This window comes from Neopelma chrysocephalum, unplaced genomic scaffold (assembly GCF_003984885.1).
Source record: "Neopelma chrysocephalum unplaced genomic scaffold, ASM398488v2 Primary Assembly neopelma1_226, whole genome shotgun sequence".
NCBI lineage: Eukaryota > Metazoa > Chordata > Aves > Passeriformes > Pipridae > Neopelma > Neopelma chrysocephalum.
In genome coordinates this window covers 449,846-476,211 of record NW_020897888.1, presented here as the reverse complement: position 1 = coordinate 476,211, position 26,366 = coordinate 449,846, and the positions used below count along the sequence as shown (strand labels likewise).

General features: G+C 55.9%; 2 protein-coding genes and 1 long non-coding RNA gene across 4 annotated transcripts; all 3 read left to right on the top strand.

The window, feature by feature from the left end:
• Positions 1 to 688: 688 nt before the first annotated feature.
• On the top strand, positions 689 to 4,237 carry NRARP (NOTCH regulated ankyrin repeat protein). The gene has a single exon (XM_027703344.1). The coding sequence runs from the start codon at positions 859 to 861 to the stop codon at positions 1,210 to 1,212; it is 354 nt and encodes a 117-aa protein (XP_027559145.1). The 5' UTR covers positions 689 to 858; the 3' UTR covers positions 1,213 to 4,237.
• Positions 4,238 to 5,676: 1,439 nt separating this feature from the next.
• Positions 5,677 to 8,869, top strand: LOC113977358. 2 transcript variants are annotated; one of them, XR_003537323.1, is made up of 4 exons: positions 5,677 to 5,786; positions 6,137 to 6,481; positions 7,290 to 7,379; positions 8,011 to 8,869. It is a non-coding gene; the product is annotated as an uncharacterized LOC113977358 (long non-coding RNA). The 2 variants fall into 2 exon arrangements; XR_003537322.1 differs by lacking the exon at positions 6,137 to 6,481 and having other exon boundaries at positions 5,702 to 5,786.
• An 11,734-nt stretch (positions 8,870 to 20,603) lies between these two features.
• AMBP (alpha-1-microglobulin/bikunin precursor) lies at positions 20,604 to 26,328 on the top strand. The gene is made up of 10 exons (XM_027703416.1): positions 20,604 to 20,808; positions 21,394 to 21,536; positions 21,794 to 21,870; positions 22,309 to 22,422; positions 23,064 to 23,165; positions 23,745 to 23,782; positions 24,586 to 24,664; positions 24,753 to 24,920; positions 25,057 to 25,233; positions 26,188 to 26,328. The coding sequence occupies exons 1-10, from the start codon at positions 20,695 to 20,697 to the stop codon at positions 26,217 to 26,219; spliced, it is 1,044 nt and encodes a 347-aa protein (XP_027559217.1). The 5' UTR covers positions 20,604 to 20,694; the 3' UTR covers positions 26,220 to 26,328.
• The last annotated feature ends 38 nt before the right edge of the window (positions 26,329 to 26,366 follow it).

Genomic DNA, 26,366 nt, shown 5'->3' with positions numbered 1-26,366 from the left:
GGGCTGTACTGACCCGGGCTGCACCGAGCCGGGATGTACCGAGCTGAGCTGTCCCGTGCCAGGCTGTCCCAGGCCAGGCTGCCCCGGGCCGTCCTGGGCTACACTGGGCCGGGCTGTCCCGGGCCGGGCTGTACTGGACTGTCCCGAGCCGGGCTGTCCCGGGCTGTCCCGAGCCAGGCTGTCCCGGGCCGGGCTGTCCCGGGCTGTCCCGAGCTGTCCCGGGCCGGGCTGTCCCGGGCCAGGCTGTCCCGAGCCGGGCTGTCTAGGGCTGTCCCAGGCCGAGCTGTCCCAAGCCAAGCTGTCCCGGGCCGGGCTGTCCCGGGCCGGGCTGTCCCGGGCTGTCCCAGGCCGAGCTGTCCCGAGCCGAGCTGTCCCGGGCCGGGCTGTCCTGAGCCGGGCTGTCCCGGGCTGTCCCGGGCTGTCCCGGGCTGGGCTGTCTCGGGCTGTCCCGGGCTGTCCCGGGCCCGCAGCGCCCCCGTCCGCCCCCTCCCGCCTTCGCAGCGCTCGGACCCCTCCCGCTCACCCTCCCGGGGGGCGTGTCCTCCCGCCGAGGCCCCGCCCCCCTCCCGCCGGGGCCAATGGGCTTGCGGCGCGCGGCCCCGCCCCCGAGGCCGTGCCATTGTTATGCAAATAAAAGGGCGGGTAAAAGGCGCGCGCGGCCCGGGGCCGCTCCAGACGGGCGCGAGCGGAGCCAGCGCAGCACCGAGCGCGGGGCCGGGAGCGGCCACCGGGACCCACCGCGACCCCAGCGGGACCCCCCAGCCCCGGCAGCGCCCCAGCACCGCCCGCCCGCCGCCGCATGCCCGGGCGGGCGCCGCCGTCGCCGTCCATGCGGGGCGGCGGGGCCCAGGCGGCGGCATGAGCCAGAGCGAGGTGTCGCCGTGCGCGGCGCCGCCGCCGCCCCCCAGCCAGCGGGTGTTCCAGGAGGCGGTGCGGCGCGGCAACACCAAGGAGCTGCAGTCGCTGCTGCAGAACATGACGAACTGCGAGTTCAACGTCAACTCCTTCGGGCCCGAGGGGCAGACGGCGCTGCACCAGTCCGTCATCGACGGCAACCTCGAGCTCGTCAAGCTCCTGGTCAAGTTCGGCGCTGATATCCGCCTGGCCAACCGCGACGGCTGGAGCGCTCTGCACATCGCCGCCTTCGGGGGCCACCAGGACATCGTCCTCTACCTGATCACCAAGGCCAAATACTCCGCCGGCGCACGGTGATGCTGGGGCTGCTCCTCCGGTGATGCCGGGGCTGCCCCCCTTCCGCTCCCTCGGTGATGCCGGGACCGCTCCCTCGGTGATGCCGGGACCGCTCCCTCGGTGATGCCGGGACCGCTCCCTCGGTGATGCCGGGACCGCTCCCTCGGTGATGCCGGGACCGCCCCCCAGTGATGCCTGGTCCCCCCACCCCGCTCTCCTCCGGCGATGCCGGGGTCCCTCCCCGCTCCCCCGGCCGCCAGAGCTGCTCCCGCCCCCGCCCGGGGGGGGTTTGGCGAAGATATGGGGCCCCACGCAGAACACGCCACCGCTTTTATATTTTTAAGGTTTTTTTGTTGTTTTGTTTTGTTTTTCCTTCCAAGGGTTGTTTCCTACTGTAACATGTTTTTTTCCTCCATCTACCTCGGCTGCACTCACAGTATTCACGGTTTCAGTTTGACATCTGGGCAGATGCTTTAACGCCCCCCCCGTTCCTCCTCGCTAATATTTAATCCCCCTCCCCGCTCCCCTCGCTCCCGACCCTCCCATTTAAAGTATTCTGGCTCAGAAACGATTTCATTTCAACGCTCCCCAAAAGCCTCTCCGCCGTCCCCCTCTGGTGCTGGGGTCCCCTCTCCCGTGCCAGCCGCGGCTCCAGGCGCAATGCCCCGTCGATGAGCTGGGGGCTCCCGGTCGCCCGCGGCCCTTCCCGGCGAGGAAGAGCGGGAAAGTCTTCCTCCTCTCCAAGGTTCACCCAGTGTTTTCCCACCGGTGATTTTTTTTTTTTTTTGGTCGAGGCGACTCCGTTGGAATATGACAAACGTGGTTTTCTCACCCAGTTGCTCCTCGTTTTGGTTGATTTTTCATTGAGTTTTCTGCTTTGGTTCTTCCTTGGGTGTCCGAAGAAAGTCTGTGTCCTCACCCGCTCCACGAATCCGTTTAGCACACGTGAGATCCCAGGAAAAGACATTGAGTCCTTCTGATTTTGTGTATAAAGGGGGATTAGCAAATCCTGGACTTCTTTTTTTCTTAAAAAAAAAAAAAGTAAAATAAACTCTAGAGGCAGAGGATTTGCTTTTGCACAGAAAAGGGGCGCGAGCGCTCTCTGCTGCCTACAGAGATGCTGGAAAACTACTGAAAAGAGTTTGGGAACTTTATTTTTTTCTTGTGGTGAAACTTGGATAACACTTCTCAATGCAGAACGATTCACTTGACGTATGTACACTCACCTGCCTTTTAAAGGAGATATATATCCCAGAGTATATATCTTTATAAAGGAAAGGGGGGAAGCAGAGTGAGCCACCTGAAGGCGCATTTTGAAGTGACTGCACGTATAATCGCAAATGCTGCTTTTTTATTGCTATGGCACAAGACCATCCATTTGGAAAATGCGGAAAATTTCAGAAGTCTCTTTGCTCCCACTGGTCTTTCAGCCCTCTCCTCGTCTGCACTAAAGCCATCCGTATCACTGCCGTCTCCCCGCTCTCTCCTCTCTCACATCCTGCATCCAAACCATTCCCATTAAAAAAGAGAAAAGAAAATAGTTACCTGCTGGTTTATTTGGGTTGTGTCTTACCTATTTATCATGTTTGTATATATTTGTGGTGAAGATTGTGAGCCTGATTTTGTTTGAAGCTGGTGGTGAGTGTTTCAAAAATATGGTTTGGGAAATATGCCTTTTTTGTTTTTTTGTTTTGTTTTGTTTTCCTAGTCTTAAAACTAAAAAAAAACTAGAGTCTGCCATGATTATTTCCCATTGCACTGAATATTCTGCTTTGTCTCTGATGGTTTCACCTGCAGTTGGGGTTTTTTGTTTGTTTGAGGTTTTTTGGTTTTTTCTCCACTTTAACAATTTGAGATTATTTCAAAAGCTCCAAATTTAAAGAAGAAAAAGAGATAAAAAGCCCTATCAAAAGCATCTACTGTCAATGCTGTAATTTGCAAGGAACTGCTTGGCCGAAGTCTTTCTGTGAGCATGGAAGGGGGTGTCCAGCACTTCCACTGGTGCTTCTGTGCGATAGTTGTGGGGTGGGAACAAGACCTTTTCTAGTGAGGTTTTGTCGTCGTTACCAGATGGTTGCACATTTTTTTTTTTTTTACGTAAATGGATTTGCCACAATGAAATGTCATAACATTTATGACATGATATTAAAAAGTGTATTGTAAAGCCAAGTTCTAGATGGATTTTTAAAAAGAAATCTTGGTTATAAACCCAGTCTAAAGGGAGCTCTGTCCAGTGTTGTAAAGACAACATGATGTAACCCATATTTATATTTTTATAAAATACCTATTAAGACTGTGAATCTCCTGTGTGAATTGCTGGGTGAGTTGTTTAAGAAAAGTATTGTTCCTTTCCAGCCTCCTGGAGCTTTAGACACGCTGAGATTTTTGGGAAACTGTATGTCGGGGAAGGGGGTTTGCTCTGAAATCGTGAGTTGATGTATTTTTACATCCCTTTGTATTTTACTGAAAAGCTGCTGCCCTTCCTAGTCCCTAGAGTTTCAATTTTCTATGCAACCCCCACACCCCTGGTCTCTCTTGATCCTGAGAAGTAAAAGGGATGCAGACTGATTCAAATTGAAATGAGGGTCCCCCCACCCCCCTTGTTGGCTCATCGTGCTGCTGACCCTTCATGCCAAAACGGGGAGTACAAGAAAAAAAAAAAGAGGCAGGTGGGGGAGGCTTTTTCGTGCATGACTGGTTGCCTTCCAGCAGTCATCTTTTTAATTATTATTATTATTTTTGTAAGAAGAATATATTGATAATGTCAGTGAAATAAGCAGACATTGAAGCTGATGCACAGATTGCTCCAGAAAGGAGTTTTTCTGTAGATTTTTCTTTAGATGCAAATACCTTTTTTAATTATGTTAATTAATGTTAAGAATTCTTAGGCTTATATTGAAGCTGTATGTGGGTCACTATATGATCATTTCTAACTGGATAAAGTCTGTACAGTACAGCATATTCCTGAGTGTATGATATAGACGTGTAGCCCCAGAGTGCGAAATTTATAAATAAATTTTTCATTGATCTTTTTATATAAAAAAAAGGCTTTTCTGTTTGTTCTTTCCCACGTGGTTATGGGTGATGCTGGGTGGTTCCTAGGGTGGGGGGTGTCTGGCTGGGTCCCCAGGTCTCTCTTTTGGTGTCAAACCTGCAGCTATTCTGTGGTTAAATGCATCCTTGGAGGGGGATGGCTGGGATGGATTTGGGGTGGGAGTGTGTGGCCCCTTCCCACAGGCTGGAGGAAGCTCCCTGGGCTCAAGGGGTGTCCTGGTTTGCCCCACCCCAGCATTTGGAGGCTGGTGGAGGGGTTATGGCTTAGACCAAACCCTGGTGCTGGATGGGCACATGGTGTTTGAGACATTCCTAAAGAAGCTACTTGTCCCAAGGGAGTGAGGGAAGAGCTCAGCAGCCAATCCTGGGACTGTGGCAGTGAGGTGCATTTTTGGGCCTGCAGCTCCAGCCTCACCAGCTGAGCACCCTCCAGCTCCCTGTGAACCTTTCCAGGCTTTTTGGTTCCAACCTGGGCCCCAACGAGGGGTTGAGGCAGCCCCTCAGGCTGTGGGGGTGGGGTCAGTGGTGGTTTCAGTTGCCCCCTGGAAAGGGGCAAGGGGTGAGGGTCAGCCTGGGCTCTCCATCCCCAGAGGCATCTCTGTCCTCTCATGTGGCCCAGAGCAGGCTGAGCCCTGCTCCTCTGGAGGCTTTCCAGGCAAAATCCAGCTGCTCCGGGAAGTGGAAAGAGCAGAGGCAGTCCTGTGCCTGCACTGATGGGGCCCTGCCCGAGGCCAGGGCTTTGAAGGCAGGATGCAGACAAACCTCCCTATCTGGCAGCACTGGAGGTTGAATGAGGCTTCTTTTATATCAATAATTTTGCCAGCCCTGGAAATGTTTAATCCTGGGGAAGTTTGTACCATGCTCAGTTTGGCTCTGGAATGTGGATTCCTGGAGATTCTAGGAGTGGTGTCCTATGAATGCAGTGGGGACGAAATGGGAATAAAAGGCTTGGTATGACCTTTGCAGGTTGGCCAAACTTCACTCCGATGTGCCAAGCCCCCGTGCCATCTGCTGCCAGCACAGGACAGTGCCTGGGACAGACACAGCTGGTGTCCCCAGGTGCCCTGGGCAGCAGCTCAGTGTGGAAAAGACAGGTACTGAGTGACTCGGATGGATCTGAGGAGGAAAAAAAGACGATGCCAAAACCCTCAGGCACAACCACTGGTGGGCCTGGGAGTCCTTCACCCAGGGTCCTGCGGCAGCTGCTGATCAGTGGAGTGGATGTGTGGGGTGGGCACCTCTCCCCTCTCCTGCCATGGCATTGTGACACTGACCCACCAGCACATGCCACCAAACCTGCCACCATTGCTGTGTTCCCAGGGCTGGCACTGCAGGGTCACACCTGCAGGTGCAGCTCATCCCAGACTCATCCTTTTGCAGATTGGAATGCTGCAAAACCTCATCTGGGTGCCTGTGTTGTCACAGAGCTGGGCTCAGCCCTGTGGCTTCTTGCATTTCACCTTGTCCCAGGGCACCAGCCAGCTGGGCTGGGCTGGCCACCACCTCAAGGATGGGTTTTGCTGAGGAAACACAGCATTCCTGTGCGTGGTTTCTCTCTCCCCACAGTGGATGGGGTGGGCTGGGGTGTCTGGCAGGCCTTTGCAGGGGATTTGGACACCCCCCCCGAAGCTGCCCTGTATTCCCTGGCTCCCAAAGTGCGATGGCCCTGGTAGGAGGGCCATTCCAAGGGCACAGCTGAGCCCCAGCCCCCAAGGCTGAGCCCCTTGGGGCACAGCTGCCCCAGTGCCAGGCTCCTCACACAGCCCTTGGCCACCCTACTTTGTAGTTCACCTCTACAGAAACCCTGTCCAAGAAATCTAGGAACTCCAAAGCCTTGATTTTTTTTCCTTTTTTTTTCTTTCGTTTTTCTATTTTTGTTCCAATAACACAGAAATATTGGCTGGTTTGGTGGTGTAAGCACATTCTTCTGGCATTTTTGCCTGTCCCTGGCTGTGCATTATTGTCTGCCGGCCGCATTACGTAGGTGCTGTTGTTCCAAGAGAAACCAAAGCAAGAATTTGAACTTTCGAGTGCTTCCTGCCATTGTCTTTTGCTTTTGTTTGTGCTGCTGACTCCAAACCAGATGGATCGGGCTCCCCTCCGTCCGGGGGGGCGATGGGAAGTCAACACAGCCGGGCGAGGTTTGACAGCTTTGTCTTCCCTTCTATTGCCCTTCATCCGTCAAGCCCAGCCAGTGGCGCTGAATCGGCCCTCGCATATGGATGTGGGGAGGGAGGTGGGATTTTATTTGAATTTCAGGGAGCTTAACACAGTAAGTAATGAATGAGAAAGAAAGACAGTGAGCGGGCGAGCAAGAGGGGACAGGCTGTAATCAAAATTCAGGACATTTTAAATAGATGCTTTGTTGGGCATTTGTATGACTATGATAATGCCACAGCCCAGCCGATCCAAAGAGGAGTTACCTTTTTCAACAAAAAAAGATCACAATCAACTTCTGTTGGGTGCTGGGGAAGAGCTGGTGGCTTGGGCTGCCTGGCCAGGCTGGCCTCATTTCCAGACTTCATTTTTTTTTGCCCCTTCTTGAGGCTTTCTGAGCTCCATCTCTCTGGGTGGGTGGGTGGGTGGGAGAGGGTTGTCAGTGGCCGCTGAGTCCCAGCGGCTCATGAAGGACAGGATGACTCGTGGTTTCGACCTGTTTTGCTACTGACCCAAAGCTGCTGCAGTGTTTGGTGCTGGAACTTAGTCCTGTCCCCCAGATCCATCCCAGGCTGGGGCTGGAGCTGGCCAGCCTACTCCTGCAGCTTGGAGTCATTTTGGGCTCTTCCTGGGGTGTACATGAGCTTCACACCCTGCCATAAGGTGAGCATGGGGTTTTCAGTGCCAGCCCCCATGCCCTAGAACCACTCTCACTCTACAGACTCCCATGCTCAGAGGGCTGTGTCCCCCCAGAGATGATCCCAGGCCTGGGATGTGTCAGCACAGGAACTGCAGGCAGCTCCCATTTCTTGGTGCAGCAAACGTCCCCAGGAAAATGACACTGCTCCATTGTGTGTTAAGGAGAAATGTCTTTCTTCTCTTCCCAGAAATTCTTCAGCTGCCACGTTGCACTGCCACACCAGAAGCACCCATCTCTGGGAGTGCCCAGGGAGAGGTGATCTCTGGTCTCACTCCAGGTGGGACACAGACCTGCAGGTGCAGTGGAATTTTTGGCTTCTTCATTTTAACAGGTTTATCTTCCTGACCCTGTGGAAATGGCCAAGCATGGCAACATCCTGGTTTGGCTTGTTTTGGGGAGGACAGTGGATGGGGCTTGGGTCTGGAGGGGTGGAAGGCTGAGTGGCTGGAGGGATCGAGGGATGTCTGGGAAGGGCAGGGGGGCATCACTAGGGACATGGAGGAGTGGAGGAATGGGGGGATAAGGGCTGGCTGGGAGGGACAGAGAATAGAGGCATGACAGGAGGGATGGGTAGGGGATGGGTAGAAGAATGGAGAGAGGCAAAACTGAATGGCTGGAGGGATGGTGGACTGGGGGATGGTTGGGACAACTGTTTGAATTGGAAACTTCTCATTCAGCCTGAATTCAAGAGTGTTCTGTGGTGGGGACCAGTCCCTGAGGGGAGGCCAAAGAGAACAGCACATCCAGCAGCACTGTCACACGATGGCAGATCTCAGCCCAGCTGAGCTACTGGTGTCCTCCTGACACTTTTTAGGAAGAGGCTCCCCAGAAGGGGAAAATTCCCCAACCAGCTGCATGTTTATCCCAAGCAGGATGGTCATGGCTATGCTGATCCCTTCTCATGCCAGCCCTGTCATCCTGGAGGACCCGGACACGCAGCACGGAGCAGGAGCAGAGTGGACCCAGCAAGCAGAGCCCTGCACACGCCTGGCTAGAGGGGACACGGACAGAGGGACATGGGCTGGCCAACACCTGGTGGTTCTGCTGTGATGCATTCGTGGGGCAATTGAGGCTGAGCCTTCACATGGGACCCTCAACCCTGGGACTGATGGTTTGTGCTCTGAAACATGACTGCACAACAAGCAGATGCTGGCTCTGAATGAATTATGCAGCCAAGGAGAGCCTCTGCCTGGAAGTGGCAACTCTGCAGCCTCCTCTCACCCCAAGAGTGCACTGGACCTTCAGTTCTCGTTTTATCAGCTGAAAAATTCCTTCGTACCTGTGTCCAGTCCCCAGCAATGTTCTCAAACATGATGCAGTTGCACAGACAGACTCCAAATGTGCCCAACCACCTCTCAGTTCTCCTGCTCTGGACCAGACCTCTGCACACACCCCCCAGTGTGCCTGGGGAGCTCTCACTTTGATGTCTCAGTGTGATCATCACTCCGCCAGCTGGGCCAGGAGCTGGGTGGCAGCTCCCTGGACTCCTGATTTACCTCAATTACACCTAAAATGCTCAGTCACCCAGTAGCTGGAGGGCTTTCCCAGGAAAGGGTGGAGGAGCTGGAGGCTCCCCTTCCCCTGGTGCCCCATCCCATCCCCAGCCTGCCCCATTGAGAGGAGTCAGGTCTTCCAGCAGCCCAAAACCTTTGGGTAACTGACAGGTGCTGTGACACTTACCGGGATCTCTCTCCAGATGCTTCTATTTGGAGGTCACATATGGGGGACCCCAACCTCAGCCTCGGGGTGCTGGGGCATCCCCAGTTCCCTGCAACAAGGGGGGTGCAGGTTGGCCCAAGGCTGTGGGTACAGGGGGGTGCTGGCTCAGCACCCCTCACCCAGCCTGTGCCCATTAGATGTGGGGCAGCCCTGGCTTCACTGCACAGTGCCAGGATCAGGCCCTTGACCCCCAGCACAGCCCCTGGACAGGGAGCCTGTCCCCACCGGGTCCCCACATTTCACCCTGCTCGCATTCACAGCTACGGTGACAACTCTGAGCCACCCCCGTCCCATTTTCCACTCACTGCTCCCCCTCATTCAAAGGCTCTGTCCTTGTAAGCTATTTTTTTCCCCCTCCTATTCATTTCCCGGACGCCTCGATCCTTTTCTCCTGCCTAGCCCCTCTCCCAAGCAGCTGCTATGCTAATAAGCATGAGGCAGAAAAGGGAGCGAGCCTTTGGAGGGCTGGGGAGGAGAGAAAGACCCCAGAGCCCTCCAAATGCTAAATAAATCCAAGGCTGGAGCAGCATCCCCAAACAAAGAGGCCTGGCCTCCCCCCTCTCTTCCCCTCTTTCCAATTCCACCACCTTTTCACATTCAAATCCATTAAACAGCGAGCAGAAAGAGCCTGAGTATTCATAGCATTGCATTAAAGAGAAAGCCCCGGTCTCTCTCCATCGCGGCCGGGCGGAGGGAAGGGCTCTCCATCCCTGCCGGGCTGGGAATCGCGCAGCTCCGGACCCTCGGCTCGGCGGAGGGAGGACAAAAGCCCCTGGCATCGCACAGAGAGAGCGGTTGCCTTTCCCCTGAGTTCCAGGTTTCTTTCCCGCACGGGACCCCTGGGCTTCTCTACGGGGATGGAGCCCCTGGTTCCTGCAGGCAGCATGGGCAGCTGCTGGGGGCTGCATGGGGATCTGGGGGTGCAGCAAGGTGGGGACTCCCTGTGTTTCCTGCCCTTTGACGGTGCTGGGGAGTGCTGCGGCAATGGCAGGGACACGGGGGCACCCGTGTTTGAAGATTTCCCCCAGGGCAAAACCCAAAGGCAGATCTCTTGGTCTCAGTGAAGGGTGAGGAGGGACAGTGCTCCTGCAGGGCCAGACACAGCTGAGGGTCACTGTCACTGCTGCCTCACCACGGCTGGTGCCTGTCCAGCATGGTGGGTTGCCTTAGTCCCCTAACAGAGGTCCCTCATGCCAAACTTTTCTACCCATTTTGCATATTTTGCCCTAATGTCAGAGTAGCTTTTTGATGCAAAGACCTCAGATCTCGTTCCCTGAGACTAGGAGGCAGGGATGGAGGTGGACATGCAGTGGGTTCCATGTTGACTTCTGAGGCTGGTGGTGGGATGCCCAAAAGGATGGGACTCTTCTCTGGAGGAAAAATAGGGAGGCATTTTCTTCTTCTGCCTTCTGGGATGGAAATGGAGGCCACCTGCAGGAAGGATTTCCTGTTCTTCTCTTGACCAAATTTCTGCTGGAATCACAGGACTCCTGGAGATGGGGCTTTTAGTACCAGATACTGCAAAATGTTTTAAAATCATGGCTTTTAGCATGTGAGGATTGAAGCTGTCTGAGTGATGACAGCTGGACCATGGAGACTGTGATGATCACATATGGTGCTCAGGAGCAGCAGTTCCTGGGACCCTGCCTGCACAGCTTGGTCAGTGGGGTGGGATTCAGCTCTGATCCTGGGGTGTCCATCTAAGGTGTCCTCTGGGTTCCACTGTGGAAGCAGGGGAGGGATGGCTGCACTTACACCTCACCTCCTTTTGCTGCTTGAGTTGTCCTGGCATGTCTTGCCTGGCCTCTGCTCCAGGGTCTGGAGGCCATTCCAGGTGTCCTGGACGCACTGAAGCATCTCAGCTGGCACATGGTGCTGTCTTTTGATGCCTGAATCCTCCTCCAGTACAATGAAGAGTCTGGACGGTGACCCAGGCTGCCATGACAGGCCACCTCCATGTGCTCAGTCATATCCCACCCTGGGCTCCTGCGTTCATGTTCACATGATCACCAGGGCTCCATCCTGACCACTGCAGGTGCTGCACAGCTTTGGGGTGCGTGAGGGACCAGGTCAGCAAGAGGTCTAGGTGAGAAAATGGGGAGAGGTCGGACAGCTCTCAGGAAACCTAAAATGACATTAAGCACTACATGGGATGTGGGATACAGGAGCTCAGCCCCCTGTCCCTGCAGTGCAGGACCCCACAGCTGCATGTGCAGTGCCCTGAGTGTGTCCCTGCATGGGATCCCCGGCTCCCTCACAGTGTGGGGTTCCTGGGGTGCCTTCACAACTGATGCTTCAGGGCTGTAGGATCAGCTGATCTACCCCATCCTCGCTCCCCACTGCAGACCACCTGCTCCTCAGGCTGGTGAGAGTGTTGTTCACTCTGGGACCTTTCCCAGCTCTGCCATGGATGTGTTTGCCCAGAAATCAGCTCTCTGGAGTGAATGTCAGGAACCCAGAGAGGTTTCTGAGAACAACCTCTCCCTGTCCTGTGAAGGAAACCAGTCTCAGCCTCAGATTCCCAATTCATGGAGAAGGTCCCTACAGTGAGGAACTCACGTGTGCAAACACTACGGATTGACCCAGCATGCCAGTAACAGCGAGCGGGTTGTGCTGCTCCAGTTTCTGTGGAGGGGTCTTGCCCTGGCAAGGGAGTGCCCTTGGGCAGACATTGGGCACCCATCCTGGACTGGCCTGACCAGGGCACTCACTTCTACCTGCCCCTCACCTGAGGTGAGACGTGGACAGCTGACCTGGCATGGAAAGACATGGAAAGAGCCAGATGCTGCCAATGCCACAGTCCTGCTCCTTTGTTACTCCCCAGGGGTCTCCCCATGGGTCAGTAATAGATGGCCATTGCCCACCATTGCCCTTGGGGGCTCCTCATTCCCAGCGTGACCAAGGGTGGAAGGGTCAGTGGGAGGAAGGAATGTGAGGCACCAAGCCCCGTGTGCACGCTGAACTGCGTGGCCTGAGGAGGTGCTGAGAAGGGCAGAGAACACTGTGGATTTTTGGGGGGTCTTCCATGAGATGACATGGTTAATGAGCAGTGGAGCACCACCATCCCTGCCACCAAGGCAGTGGCTGGAAGTGCCCCAGCCCTTCCCTGGGGCTCACAGGTCCAACCCTGCTGCAGGCTCCAGCCTCCTCTGAGCTCTGACACCTCCAACCCTGCAGGATGAGGCCCATAGCTCTGCTGGGCTGAGGGTTGGGAACACAAAAAGCCCCACATCGCTCCCAGACTGGTCCAAGGGATGCCCCAGCTGCCTCCTCATCCTCGTGGGGCTGGCTGGGGGCATTGTGTCCTGGACTGGACAGGCTGACCCAGGGGACCTGCAAGCACCTTAGCACTGCTGCCCTCCATCGTGGCTGCACCCCGAGGGGCTGCAGTGTAGTGGGACCATCCTGGGCAGGTCTACCTGCAGCAGCAGGTGGGACAGAGGTCCGGGGCATCCCTTCGAGGGGTTGGCCGGGGAGAAAGGTCCCTGCTTAGCAATGCAGGAATGCAGGTCGGGCTGAATGCGGCGGAGGCGGGTCTGATCTGGTGCCCCACTAAGCCCCCATTCTTTCCCAGCCGGTGCATCTTGTATTCAGGCTGCCTGCTCCTAAGCAGAGCGTCTTTAATCCTTCCCTTGTCTCCTCCATTCCCTTTCAGGCCTTTGGCCAATGGGAAGGGGATGAGCAGCTCTCTGCAGGAAGGAAATTAAAAGCGAGGAGGAGGGTAGGGAGGAGGAGAGTGAGGGGAGGGGGACTTGGAAGGGGAGACAATCCTGGAGTGGAGATGCCAGTCATCGGGGTCTCAATAGCCCCATTCACCCTGCCCAGCCACACAGAAAATCAGGGTCACCAGGATCCATGCCCTGCCTGGAGACAACTGTTGCTTTATTCTTTTTAATTGCTGGAAAACGCAGAAAAGTTCACTTGTGTGTGTGGCTGGCTCCGGTGGGGGCTGCGCCGGGGGGTGCGGGCGGCGGAGGGGCGGGAGGGACGGGGTAGAGCGCGACCCGCAGCGAGAAGGGACACAAAAAGCAGCCGCACGTGAGGGTGGAGGCTGCGACCCGGCGCGGCAGAGGAGCCATCTGTACGGCTGGGCAGCCCGAGCAGCGGGTGGCTCGGGGACGGGGCGAGCACTGCGATGGGGACACGGTGGCATCAGCCCCCGGCACGCATGGGAAGAGTCCCCGGGGTGTTGGGGTGGAGGGGGTAACCCCAGAGCCGGCGGCCAGGCAGAGGAAGGAGCTGTGCAGACAGACACGTGTAGGTAGATGGACAGGTGTCCCCACATCTCTGGGCACCGAGGTGCCTGGGTGAGGCTTCTGGCTGGAGACAGAACCACCAGGCAGCTCAGAGCACATACACCCACATGAGGCACCAGTGTCACATTGACACCCAAACCAAGGGTGAAAACACACCTCCCAGATGGACATACAGCTGTGCCACCTCCCTTTTGAGATGCTACTCCAAGTGCCACCCCAGTCAGATGGATGGTTCCACCTCTGTGCCCATGCAGCCATCCCCAGGAATGTCCAGGAGAACACCTGTGCAGCCTCAGGGCTCTGGGGAACAGCTACCCCAGCTGCCCTACCACTCTACCATCCATCCCTCCTGCTGTCCCATGCAGCCAGATGTGGCTGAGCACCAGCCTTGAGGCACAGGCCACCACGGGCCATTGCCACCCCTCAGCAGCTCAGCAGTGCTGCAGCAGCAGGTCAGCAGCTTCCCTCCAGCTCTGAGGGGTGGTGAGTGCCAGGGGACACGCTGAGAGAGGACACGTGTGCCTGGGCCACAGATGGAGCCAGTCCCATCCTGCCTCCATCAGGGACACCTGTGCATCCTCCCCAGGCCTCCTGTGAGCTTGAGGTGATTTGTGCCTGTTGCAGCCCCCAGATTTGGGTAGCACTTGCCAATCCAGCATTGTCTCTCTTTGCTCTGCCCTTCGCTGAACAGTCAACTGTTCTTTATGAAGAGCACCAGAGATGGGCTCCCAAGCGCTCTGTGAGCCATGGAACACAAGGCAGCATCTTCTGAGGTTTCCCTGATAACCATGCAAACCCCTTGCAAGTCATAGGGTTACAGACTCGTTTGGGTTGGGAGGGTCCTTAAAGCTCATCTCATTCCACCCCCTTGCTATGGGCAGGGACACCTTCCACTAGCCCAGTTTGCTCCAAGCCCCGTTCAACCTGGCCTTGGACACTTCCAGGGATGGGGCAGCCACAGCCACAGCTGGACAACCTGTGCCAGGGCCTCACCCCCCTCATAGAGAAGAATTTCTTCTCAATATCCCATCTAACCCTGCCCTCTGGCACTGGAAGCCGTTCCCTGTGTCCTGTCCCTCCATCACTTGTCCCAAGTTCCTCTCCAGCTCTCCTGGAGCCCCTTTAGGCACTGGAAGGGGCTCTAAGGTCTCCCTGGAGCCTTCTCTTCTCCAGGCTGACCAACCTGAACTCTCTCAGCCTGTCACTTCACCTCACCTACCCTGATCCACCATTCCAGCCTACCCTCTTTCCTGGCACAGGGTTGGCAAGGCCAGAGCAAGGAGGTGCAGGGAGTACCTGGCACACCAGCCAGTGTCTGAAGCAGGGGAGATGTCTCCTGAGCATGAACCAAGCCTCCAACAGGTCTCCTGACAAGTTCCAGCAGTGCTGTGGGGTGTTCACCCTCAACACAAGCCCAGAGACTTCTCTCTGCCACCACCGGGATGAGAAAACTTAAAAGCCTCAGGGTAGGAGCAGAGGCCCTAAGCTAAGGAGCACCCAGTGGGCAGAGGAGAGGAGGAGGAGAAGGAGGAGGAGTAGGCAACAGGTTTGTGGAGCACAGAAAGAACACACACTGCAGAGCACAAGCACCCCATGCTGTTCCTGGGCAGAGGGGTGGTGGGACACACCACCCCACAAAGCCAGCCCATGCACCTGCAGCCTCAGCTCCTTCCTGGTACCTGTTATTTTAAAGCCATAAGTGCAGCTATTTCAAAACCATTAACCTGACCCTGATCAAATGCCAACAAAGACATTCCCTGGGCAGGCTCAACTGGGAGAATCATCACAGTGAGTTGTCTGGGACACAACCTGGGCCCTGGATGTTCAGAGGGTTTGGAGAGGGACATGAAGCAGAGAAGAGTGTGAGCCCTGATGATGCCAGAGGTTGGCCCAGAGGCAAGGGCAGAACTGAAAACGCTTCCACACCAGTGCTGAGAGCACAAGAGGCAATGGAAAGCTTGGCAGCAAGTGATAGCATTGGGTACCAGGACAAAGAGACAAGGGATGGTAACCACTGAAGTGCACTGATGCCCTGGGTACCAGCTTGGTAGGAGTGACAGAAGAGGGGTATGGTTAGGAGGGGGAGTGTACAGAGTGAATCACTGTAGGAAAAAGTAAGTGAAGACATTTTTGCAGATGAAAATCCCAGGCTCTCCTAATAAAAACGTAAAATTCAAACTGCTCTCAATGAGAACAGTAAGTTATCTGGAAACACTGAGAGCAGAGAAGGTGGGAGCTCAGCAAGTGGATCTGTGAGATCCTCCCCCCATGCACAGACCAGCTTTGTCAACACAAGGTGCAGACATGGGCTGTGGGAACAGCCAGTGAAGCCTCTGGGAGTGATGAAAGCTACAACCCACAAACTACAAGCCAGAAGGATGCTGATCTGGGCCAAATCTGGAGTGCTTGGGACAGGCTGAAGAGGTCTGGGGTAATGACCCCATAGCACTGCCTAGTTTAATGCTGCAGTGAGATGAGAGGGCCAGGTATATCCCATAATAAGTTCAGGAAAGGGAGCTATGTTGAAATGGGGCATATTATCTAAAATACCACAAAACTCAAGATCTTAAACATAACCTGAAGGGTGTTAAGTAGTGTGTGAAAACCTGAGTAAAACATATGCCCCAACTCAAAAAGCAGCTTAGGTGGTTCCACAACTCTTTCCTGGTTCGCTGGGAGAGTGACTGTGGAAAACACCAATGTTTCAGAAACAGAAAGCTTATGTAGGAGAGAATGGGAAAGTCCACAAAACACGGCAGTTCTGCTGGAAATGTGAGAATGAAAAGCTCAAAACAGACGTGAAGAACACCCTGGAAAAGGTGCTATAGCTGGTTGAAGAACATTCTTGGGGGTGTCCTGTGGAGGGCCAGGAGTTGGACTCGATGATCCTTGTGGGTCCCATCCAACTCAAGACATTCTGTGATTCTCTGATGCCCTTAAACCCTCAAGGGCAGAAAGTCAACCAGGAGCTGAGGGATTCCCGGAGGGTAACGGGACCTTCAGGGAGATGAGGCCCCATGCAGAGCCTGTTGGCCAGTGGTGGTGGGGACATCCCCTGGCTTGGCACATGTGCTGCAGCAGGTTGCTCAGAGGAGCTGGAAAATTTGAAGTAAGTCTAGAGGAAGCCCCAGATGGACAGGACAAACTGCCCATCAGTGTGTCAGGTTGTGGAGCCTCCCTTCAGGAGATATTCAAAACCCATCTGGATGCAGTCCTGAATGACTGCTCTAGGGAACCCTGCTTGAGCGGGGAGATTGGACTGGATGTTCTCCAGTTGCCCCTTCCAGCCTGAACCATGTTGTTTGCTCATGGCTTGCACATGGTGTTTGTCCATGTGTGAGAAGAACCTGTATGTGAAACAGTGGCAGTGCTGGCTGTGAGTGGGACCACTCCTCACAGCTGGGCAGGGGCTGGTGGACAGGGAAGCTCTCAGCTGTGGAAATGGGGTGCTGGGAGCTAACAAATGAAAATTCTGATTACACAGCCTATATGGGACTGCTTAGCATGGGGCTGAACACAGAGCTGAGGAGAAGCTGGAAAGGCTTCTGCAAAGAGGAACCCTGCCCTAAATACAGAGGATCCAGAGGACATCATCTCTCTGGACCCTCAGAAAGCTTCTGATGAGGCACCACACCAAAGGCTATTAAAGAAAAAAACTTGCTGTGGGAGCAGAAGAAAGGTTCTTCCATGAACTGAAGGGTGGTTGAAGGATCAGAAGCAACATGTAGAGGTCTTCAGGGTGGGAGATAGTCAGCAGTGGAGGTCCCAGGGACCAACCCTGGGACCGGTTTTATATTTGACATTTTTATCCATGCCCAGGAGAAGGGAGTGAACAAGAAATCTTCAAGTTCAGGGATGACACCGAGCCCTCTGGTTGGCCAAAGGCTGTGCTGATGACAGGGAGTTCCAGAGGGACTTCACAAAACCAAAGGGCAAAGAGGGAGCAGGTGAGCTTTGGTGTCAAGGAATGAAGGTGATGCTGGAAGGGAGAAGAGACTAGAGGGGCATCAGCCTGGAGCTCGGGAAAGGTGGTAACTCAGGAGGAGGGCTGGGAGCCATCACTGACTGATGATTTCAGAGAACTGTTAATAGGAAGCACCAGCAGCCATAAAAGTCACCAAAAAAGTTGTATGATCAAGAAGGATGTTGGGAACAAGATGGAAAGTGGGAACAAGATGGAAGGTTGGTGACCCCTCAACTTGGGCACTGTGTTCTGGGATCTCGAGAAGGAGACAGAGCAGTTGACTTTCTTTGGACCTGCTCTGCAATAACCAAGATGAGAGCAGACTAGAAAGACTGAGACTCCCCTGTTTGGAAAGGGGAAGAGCCAGGGAGGCTAAATCATGAAGGTGGTGAACAAGGTGAGCATGAAATTGCAGCATTCAAGCAATCCTTGGAGTATGGAGAGCTTGCATGTTTAAAGCAGTAAAAAATGTAAAACTTCTTTACATAGCAGGTTTGAAAGTCTAGGGCATGCTGCTGTGGAGGGAAAGGAGACAGGAAACACCGACAGGTTCAGGTAGGGACTGCCCCAGCTCGTGGACAACACGTTCATAGCAGGAGACTGAAAGGACTGAGCAGGAATGTCTCCTCTGACCCATAATCCAGCTGGTGGGGAGTGGGAGAGGAGGAAGGTCAGGCCTGTGTGAATAAGTAGCATCTCCTTTTCCCACTGTTGGATATCAAGTCCTGGTGATCCTCACCTCTGCAGGTGTGTGCCTGATGTGCCACCAGCCCCAGGGCTGGGTATGGAGCCTTGGGGCACCTGGTATCCCCCCAGGTTCTGCTGCCCCTCCTGTCCCTGTGCCAGCCCCACTGTGACCCCATGAAGCTGCTGGGGCTGGAACCTCTTGGTGCTGGTGGGGTCAGGGGAAATTTGGTCTGCAGGAATTTTCTGGTGGTTTCTCCCTACATTTGGTTTATGTCCAAATTGATCTGAAACAAAAGAATTTTCTGAACTTTTTAAACTTCCTGGCAGCTGCTCACACCCCACCGGCTCCCTCCAGGACCCTGCTGCTCCATCTTCCTGCCAGAACAAACCACAGGAACATCCCTCCTTGAGCACCCAGAGCTGCCTGTTCTGTCTGCTTCTCCCTGGGGTTGTCAGGCATGGAACCACAGAGCCCAGGGTCCTGGACCCCAGCGTCCCAGCAGACTCCTCCCTGGAGCCATGCTCTTGCAAAGGCTCCATCACAGTGCTGTGCTCTGGGGCATTTCTCCATCCCAGTCCCTGTGAAAGCAGCAGTTCAGTGCTGCTGGCATGAATGCAGCCGCAGTATCGGGGATGAGGATGATGAGTATGCTTTAGGGAGTGAACAAGGAGCTGGGGGGCTGCACCACTTCCCTGGCCCTTATCAGCACAGGCAACAGGCATGGGCTGGGATTTGCAACCAGTGCAGCAGCTCCCAGGCTTCCCAGCAAGGACAGTGCCCATGGGCCTGTGGTCACAGCACACACTGTGTTCATGTGTATGGAAGAGGAGAGGAGCAGGCTGGCTGTGCCCAGGCCTGCATCTTCTCCAGCTGTGGTCCTTGGGAAGGGAGCAGCTCCCTCTGCTCCCCTCAACACCAGCAAGAGAGGAGAGAAACCAAGCAGCAGCCACAGAAGGACAGCACATGCCGGGGTCACACATCCTCCTCCCTCCCCTGCCAAGTTCCAGCATCAGACACATGTGATCCCAGTAAGGCAGACTGGTCCCCAAAGAGGATATGTAGGAGTGTGTCCTGTGTTGTTCGCACCTGGGTCCATTGCTGTTAGGGCACATTTACCCCCATAGGGCATTTCTGTGCACAAGAGCCATGGGAAGGCCTGTTCCCTGTGCAGGCAGCATGTGGGCAGCTGGTCCTGCTTCACTGACTGCTGCCTGTTCCCTGTGACAGCACATGGCTCTGGCCACATTGCAGGCACCAACAGTGATTCCAGGGCCAGTTCCCACTGCTCATTGCTGCCTGTCCCTGTCATAGAATCACAGAATCACAGACCAGTTTAGGTTGGAAGGGATCTTAAAGACCATCTTGTTCCACCCCTCTGCCATGGGCAGGGACACTTTCCACTACACCAGGTTGCTCCAAGTCCTGTCCAACCTGGCCTGGAACACTCCTTGGGATGGGGCAGCCACAGCTTCTCTGGGCAACCTGTGCCAGGGCCTCATCACCCTCACAGGGAAAAATTTTTTCCTAATATCTAACCTAAATCTCTCCTGTTCTAGTTTAAAATAGTTTCCCCTTGTCCTATCGCTCTCTGCCAGTGTAAAAAGCTAGTCTCCCTCTCTTTTATAAGCCCCCTCGAAGTACAGCCTTCCCCGGTGCCCATCACTGCCCGGATCACAGGAAGGGCCACAGAGGGGGCACAGCGGGACCCTCCGCCCGCCCGGGGCTGCAGCGGGGCCGGAGCGGGGATGGCAGCGGGGCACGGCGAGAATGGGAGCGGGGCCGGGGACCGGAGCGAGACCGGGGATGGGAGCGGGGCTGTCATTCCTTACCGCCGGCTGCCACCTAGCGCTGGAAGGGCCGAGGCAGAGGAGACCCCGACCGGGACCCCAAGGAAGGACCCCCGGCTCGGGGGCTGAAGCCCAGGGCTGCTGCTGCGCCGGGGATGCTCCTCCGGAGAGAGCAGATGGGACGGGGTGAGGGTGGGCTACCAGAGACCTCTGTGCCGCACGTCCACATGTCCCCCAGTCTCCCGGCACACCGCGGATGTGGCACGGAGACATGTGTGTAGAGTCCAGGCTGTCCCTGCCCGGAGCACTGCCACCCCCCAGGCCCCGTGCCCGGGGAGCAGCACCCGCTGGTCCTTGCCCAAGGGCCCATCAGTGGCTGCGGGGGGACGGAGGGTGAAGGTCAGGCCGACTCCTGCCGACGTGCTGCCGGCTCAGGCCCTTCTCCACAAATATTGGGGCTGTGGCCGTCTGGAGAGGAACTCCTGCCCTTTGCTCTGTTTGCAGTTTCCCTCGGGCTGTTTGGTTTCAGTTAATCATCCCACGAAGGCAAACAGTGCTGGGAAAGATGGTGTGCCCAGTGCTTCCAGCTCCTCTAGGCCCAGGGACACTCAGCTGTGGGTTTGGGTGACACATAGCCGGATCCAGGATGCTGGGACTGCCTGGAAGGGGGTCCAGAAGGAGAGCAGGCAACTCAGGCTCTGTTCCCTGTAGACACTGGTCAGGATTAGGCAGCCTGAGGCGAGCGCTGGGGACCCTTCGGTTCTCTCCTCTACATGGGGTCAGGCTGGTCTGTTGGGGCTGGGGGTGTCATCAGGGCTCTTTGTAGGATGCCAGAGCAGGAATATGAATCCCAAGGTAGAATAAAGGGTCAGACAGCTCCTGGCCACAGTAGGGGTGTAGAAACAGGCAAGGGTGAGGAGCTTGGCCTGGCATGGGAGGAGGGTGCCCATCTCCCCTCCCACACCCCACACCATCTCCCTACAAACCCCCACCACCACTGAGGGCAGCGGTGATGCCTGTCCGGGCCCTACACCCTCCCTCCCCCGGCAGCCCCCCCGCAGGCCGGCCGGCCCCACTGGCCCTGGGCTGAAGGTCACACTGCTGCGCAGTGGAGACAGCACAGAGTCCAGGATCCCACGGACACACTGGGACTCAGCAGCACTCTGAAGTCACCAGCCATGATTATTTGGAGGCTCCCTTCCCTCCTCCTCCTCTTTGTCGTGGCCAGTGGAACCCCCATCGGAGACCAGGATGAAGATATCCAAGTGCAGGAGAATTTTGAGGCTGAGCGGGTAATGGCAGCTTGTGGTCCCTTAATTCTGGGGTCAAAAGGGATGGGGCAAACTTGATTTCATTTTCCTCCAGAGAGAAGGGCAATAATGTCTATGGGAGAGGCATTGGCAGCGTGGCACTCCCTGGGTGCCAGTCAGAGGGTGCCAGCCTTTGGGGTGGCCTCATCCTGGCAAACACCCAGGCAGGGTGTCTGCAGCCTGAACGCCAGCTCAGATGGTTCTCATGGGATATGTGTGGGATTTTTGTGGGATGCAGGTTCCCTGGGAGATTCCTCACAGCCAGCCCTGTCCCCTGCCAGGCTTCACATAGCCCCAAATGTGTGTCTGGGTCTGGGTTCCACTGGTACACATACAGGGATGGCAGCCTGATGCCTCCAGCTTTGCCTGGTAGTCAGGGAACCTGGGAAAATCCTGCTCAGTGCTGATCTGCTTCCCAAGTCCTGAAGCAGCTCTGGCCTCTGCACCCTGTGTCATCACCTCCCAGTTTCTCTCTGGGCCATGAATATTTCAACTCTGCAGAAAACCAGATGTCTCACGTGGGCAAAGAGCGCTCATGGTGGAGACCTCCCTCGCTTCTCCCCACAGATGTATGGGAAGTGGTACGACATCGCCATTGGCACAACCTGCACATGGATGAAGAACTACAAGGAGAAGTTCAGCATGGGCACATTGGTGCTGGGCCCCGGCCCCAGCACCGACCAGATCAGCACTGCCAGCACCAGGCTGCGGTACGGGGCATTGCTGGGGGTGCTGAGCTTCCTCCAGAGCCACCCTACCCAGGGGTGCTGGGACAGGACATGAGGGGTTACTTGCTCTGTCTGGCAGCCCTGAGGAGGGGATGGATTGAGTGCAAACATCCAATGCCTCAGGCAGGGCGATTTTGGGGGTCCTGTGCCATGGCCTTGGCACCCAAGACATGATTTTCTTGCTACAACCAGGGGAAATGATCACTCCAAGTAGCCGATTGTTTTCTTCCTCCCTCCAGGCAAGGTGACTGCACAAAAGTCTCGGGAGAGTACCAGAAAACCAGTACCCCTGGCAAATACACCTACTACAACCCCAGTGAGTTGGGCTGTGGCACGGCTGGGTGATGGGGAGAGCAGGGCTCAGAGGCCATTCCACAGTTTTGGTCATTTCCAGTCAAAGTCCGGAGTAAAAGTCAGGGGAAAGGGCTGTTTCAAAAACGTTCCTGCATAGGCAGAGGATGACAAGATGTTCTAGCAGGTCACTCCTGTCTCCAGGCTGGGGCAGGCTCCCACCAGCCACACTTCAGGAGCATTGGTGGCATCTCAGTTGTCTGCAGCCTTTGATTTACAATTCCCTCAGCTGAGAGCCTGGTGAGCCTAAAGGAAGTCATGATTTTATGAACCTGCTTCCCAAAAATCATGTTTTCTTTAATTAGGTGCCTGATTTCAGCCCCCAGATCTGGCATTGTCCTACACTGTTCCATCTCTCCCTGAGGGGCAGGAATGACATCCCCTGTGTCTCTGTCTCACCCAGAATGGGATGTGTCTATCCAGTCCTATGTGCTCCGCACCAATTACGAAGAATACGCTGTCATCCTGATGAAGAAGAAAAGCAGTTTTGGCCCAAGCACCACCCTGAAGCTGTATGGTACGTCTGACCATGGCACTTGAGGGTGAGCAGGCTCTGGGGTGTGCCAGCACAGCCCAGAAACACCACCTAAGGGTCTCTCTGCTCCCTTGGCCTTGAGGGACTTGACCGTGGATTCTGGAAGTGGTGCCTTGGAACAGTTCATCTTTGGCAGGGCAGAGGTGGAGTCTCATGGCTCTGTTAAAGCCACATCAGGCAAAGAACTTTCAAACCAGCATGGGGTTTGGGATGAAGGTGGTGATATTTGCTTGGAGGAAATCCAGGCCCTGAAGTGGCAGGAGATGCTGTTTTCCATGATTAAGAACCATTAAACCCACTTTGTCCAAGGCCTTAGTCAAGGCTGGTTATGAACAACAGGCTGCCCAAGGAAGTGATGGAATCTGGATGTGTTCTGGATGTCTCAGAATGTGTTCAAAAAACATGTAGATGTGGTGCTTAGGGACATGGTTTAGTGGTGGACCTGGCGGTGCTGGGTTGGACTCGATGATCTTTGATTCCCTGATTCTATGTTGGCAAGGACCAGGAGGCTGGTATTGGACCTGCCTGCAGCCACCTGAGCTCTGTGGGGCAGTGGCTGGTTGGGGACTGCAAACAGACCCCCTCCTGCACCTACCCTGCTCACAGCCCATTCTCTTCCTCAGGGAGGAGTCCAGAGCTGAGGCAGGACCTCATTGAGTCTTTCCAGCAGCTGGCTCTGGAGACAGGCATTCCCATGGATTCCATCTTCATCCTGGCCAACAGAGGTAAGCTCCCAGGGAGCATGTGCCTCTCCTGTTACTGGAACACTCCAGCTGCTCCTCCTTGGTTTGCCAGGCTGGGGAGATGGCGGATAGTCAGGAGGGAGGGAGGAGAGACAAGGGCTTTGGTAGCATGGGATGGAAAGGAAATAAGGCCATGCATTAGTCAGGATTGCACCAGCTTCTAGTCAAAGGGCTGTCAGATCAATGCACCCACATCACTGTGCTGGGACAAGGGCATGGGACACCCAGGGACGCTCACGACTCGTCCCCATGGCTGGGTGCTCCCAGCACCTGAGGGGCTCCTTGCTCAGCCTGGGGTTCAGAAGGGGTTGGAATGATGCAGGGGGACGTGGGGATTTCAGGGGGATGAAGGGGTGTGTGAGGATTTTAGGGAGATGCAGTGAGGTGTGGGGATTTTAAGGTGGTGCTTCTGTGAGAGGGAGGTGAAAAGCAGAAAGAGGGGAAGAAAACTGGGAGGGTGTCCCCTTCCCCGGGGTCCTGCGTGGGCATGGTGCAGTACTTGGTGAGATGAGGACACCTCTCCTCTCACACTGCTGATCTTCTCTCCTGCATCTGGGCCAGGTGAATGTGTTCCTCAGGAGACTGGAAGCGCTCCCCAGGTGAGTGGCACAGCTGGGACCTCCTGAAGTGGATCAAAGCTGGGGACATTCCACCCAAGCCAAACTCACTGGAGACCTGGTGTCCAGGGAGAGGCTCTGTGGGTAGGACATGTTTGGGCAGCGGCTCCACTGACCACCCTGGGAGCTGCTCTTCCATCTCTGCTGATGGGCTTTGCCTGTAAGGATGGGGGCACAGGCAGGTGCAGGCTGCAGGGTGAGGGCCCTGGGGCCAGGTGGGCACTAGGACTCATTTCCAAGTAGAAGGCAATAGCCTTTTCCTACTCTGATTTTTTCCACGGCATGAAGGTTGCTGGTGTCTCCTTGCTCCTTGACTGCCTGTGAGTGTCCCAGCCAGGCTGTAGGCCCCTTCTCCAGGGACAGGGAGGCTCAGCACCTCGCTGGTCTTTCAGCTGCCATCAGTCAGCACCTCCCAGTCTCACAGGGTTGAGTTTTGAAAGATTTTCCAGAGGGGATGGGACTTTCATAGGAGAAACAACCCAGCTGACTTGAGAGCAGGTAACACACCATGGAGACACATCCCCAGCACAGGGCATGACTGGGGTACTTCAGTTGTCTTCATCCACAACCCATGATCATGGTCCCCACCCAGGATGAGCACAGGATCATGAGGTATGGAGGGATCACAGCCTGCAGACCAAAGATCAACGATCAGAATCAGTGCTGGGAGCACTGAGGGAGGGTTGGAGCCTGAGGTGCCCCCCACATAGTCCACTCCAGGGGCAATGGGGTGGGCAGCAGGTCCCATAGGCTGATGGCAGCCCTGTGCTTCCTTCCTGGTGCAGAGGGCACGGAGAGCAGTCCTGCCCCCCGAGGAGGGCTCAGCCGCAGGACCCCTGCCCCCTTACATCGGCAACAAGGAAGGTAGGTCCCAGGGGAGGGGGCCTGCACCGGGACCCCACTGCCCTGCCCCCGGTCTGCCTGTGACAGCCCGGGCTGTGCTGCTCCGCAGACTCGTGCCGGCTGGGCCGGGACCCCGGGCCCTGCAGCGGGATGCTCTCCCGCTTCTTCTACAACTCCTCCTCCATGGCCTGTGAAACCTTCCTCTATGGAGGCTGTCTGGGCAACGGCAACAACTTCTACTCGGAGAAGGAGTGCCTGCAGGCCTGTCGGACCGAGGGTGAGCAGCTGTCGGGACAGTCCTGGCCAGGCCAGGGCATGGGAGGTGGATCCCATCAGAGGGGATCTGAGCATGTGTCCCACATCCATGTGGGAGGTGTGGGGGCCCCTGAACCTCACACAGCCCTGTCCCACAGCTGCCTGCAGGCTGCCCATCGTGCCAGGTCCCTGCCAGGCACCGGTGACACGCTGGGCCTTCGACGCCGCCCAGGGCAAGTGCATCACCTTCAGCTACGGGGGCTGCAAGGGCAACGGGAACCAGTTCTACTCGGAGAAGGAGTGCAAGGAGTACTGCGGGGCTCCTCCACTGGCAGGTATCCCCCTAGCCCCCCACTGCCCATCTTTGTGCCAGGGAAGCCGTGGCAGCAGCCTTGCACCACCTCCTAGGTCTGCCTGGTGTGGGTGCAGGGCTGTCCTGGCTCTGGGATGGGTCTGTACCAGGTCTGGATGGGTCCAGGATGGGTCTATCATGGGCCTGGGATGGGTTTGTCACAAGTACATGATGGGGATGGGGTGGTTTTGTGTTGTGTTGGGAATATGGCCATAACCCAGAGACAGTATGGCACAGGAGGGCTGGACAGGCTGCAGATGTGCTGAAGCCATGATTGAACTTCAGAATGGTCTTGATGAAAGGGGGGAGGGCCCCGAGCAGGCTGAGGTGCAATGGGGAGCACAGGCAAAATCCCCTGGGCTGAAAGACTAGGGGGGTTCCAGAGACCCTGACACCAAATAAGGACCAAACCAGGATCCCTGTTAGGGATATATCTTCTGTGTGACACCTGCCAGACCCCCCAGCTCAGCACAGGGTGTTCCATCCTGAGCCTCCCTGGGAGGCACAATGGGCACCACTCAGCCCTCGGGGGAAGTGACAAGCAGGTTGTCAGGAGCGTGGCAGAGGAAATCTTCCCTCAAAGAGGGGGGACTGAGGGGTCTTTCAGCACACCCAGCCCAGAACAAGCCTGCTCCCAGCATGCAGGAGCTGGGGACCATCTGTGATCCTGGGGATGGGAGCTGGAGCCTGAGTAATATGTCTTAGGGCAGTAACAATCTTTTATTATCCCTGTCAGCAATATGAAGTGCATTAATGCCACCATGGCAGGTCATGGGACGTAAGGTGACATCCCAGGATAGCACGGCTGTGTAGGGAGGGTCTCAACTGCTGCCCCCCTTCACTGCTGGCAGGGACAAGTGGGAAGCAGATCCACCACTGTCTGACCACAGGGCGAGGAGGGGTCTGTCCATCACCTGGTGTGTCTCTCTGTTTGCAGAGGATGAGGAGTTTCTGCACCTGTCAAACTGAGCAGGTGGAGGACGAGGGGCTGGCACCCAGCACTGACGTCCCACGGGACAGCACTGCCAGCTGCCGGCAGCACAGGAGATGCCTCCAGCAGTAAATGTCTCTAATGTGATCAAAGATTCCCGTGTCTGTTCTCTGGTGGGGAGCTGG

Coding starts and splice junctions, on each gene's coding strand:
- NRARP (XM_027703344.1), top strand. CDS start 859: ATGAGCCAGAGCGAGGTGTCGCCGTGCGCGGCGCCGCCGCCGCCCCCC.
- AMBP (XM_027703416.1), top strand. CDS start 20,695: ATGATTATTTGGAGGCTCCCTTCCCTCCTCCTCCTCTTTGTCGTGGCC. Junction 20,809..21,393: donor AGAATTTTGAGGCTGAGCGG/GTAATGGCAGCT, acceptor TTCTCCCCACAG/ATGTATGGGAAGTGGTACGA. Junction 25,234..26,187: donor CGGGGCTCCTCCACTGGCAG/GTATCCCCCTAG, acceptor CTCTGTTTGCAG/AGGATGAGGAGTTTCTGCAC.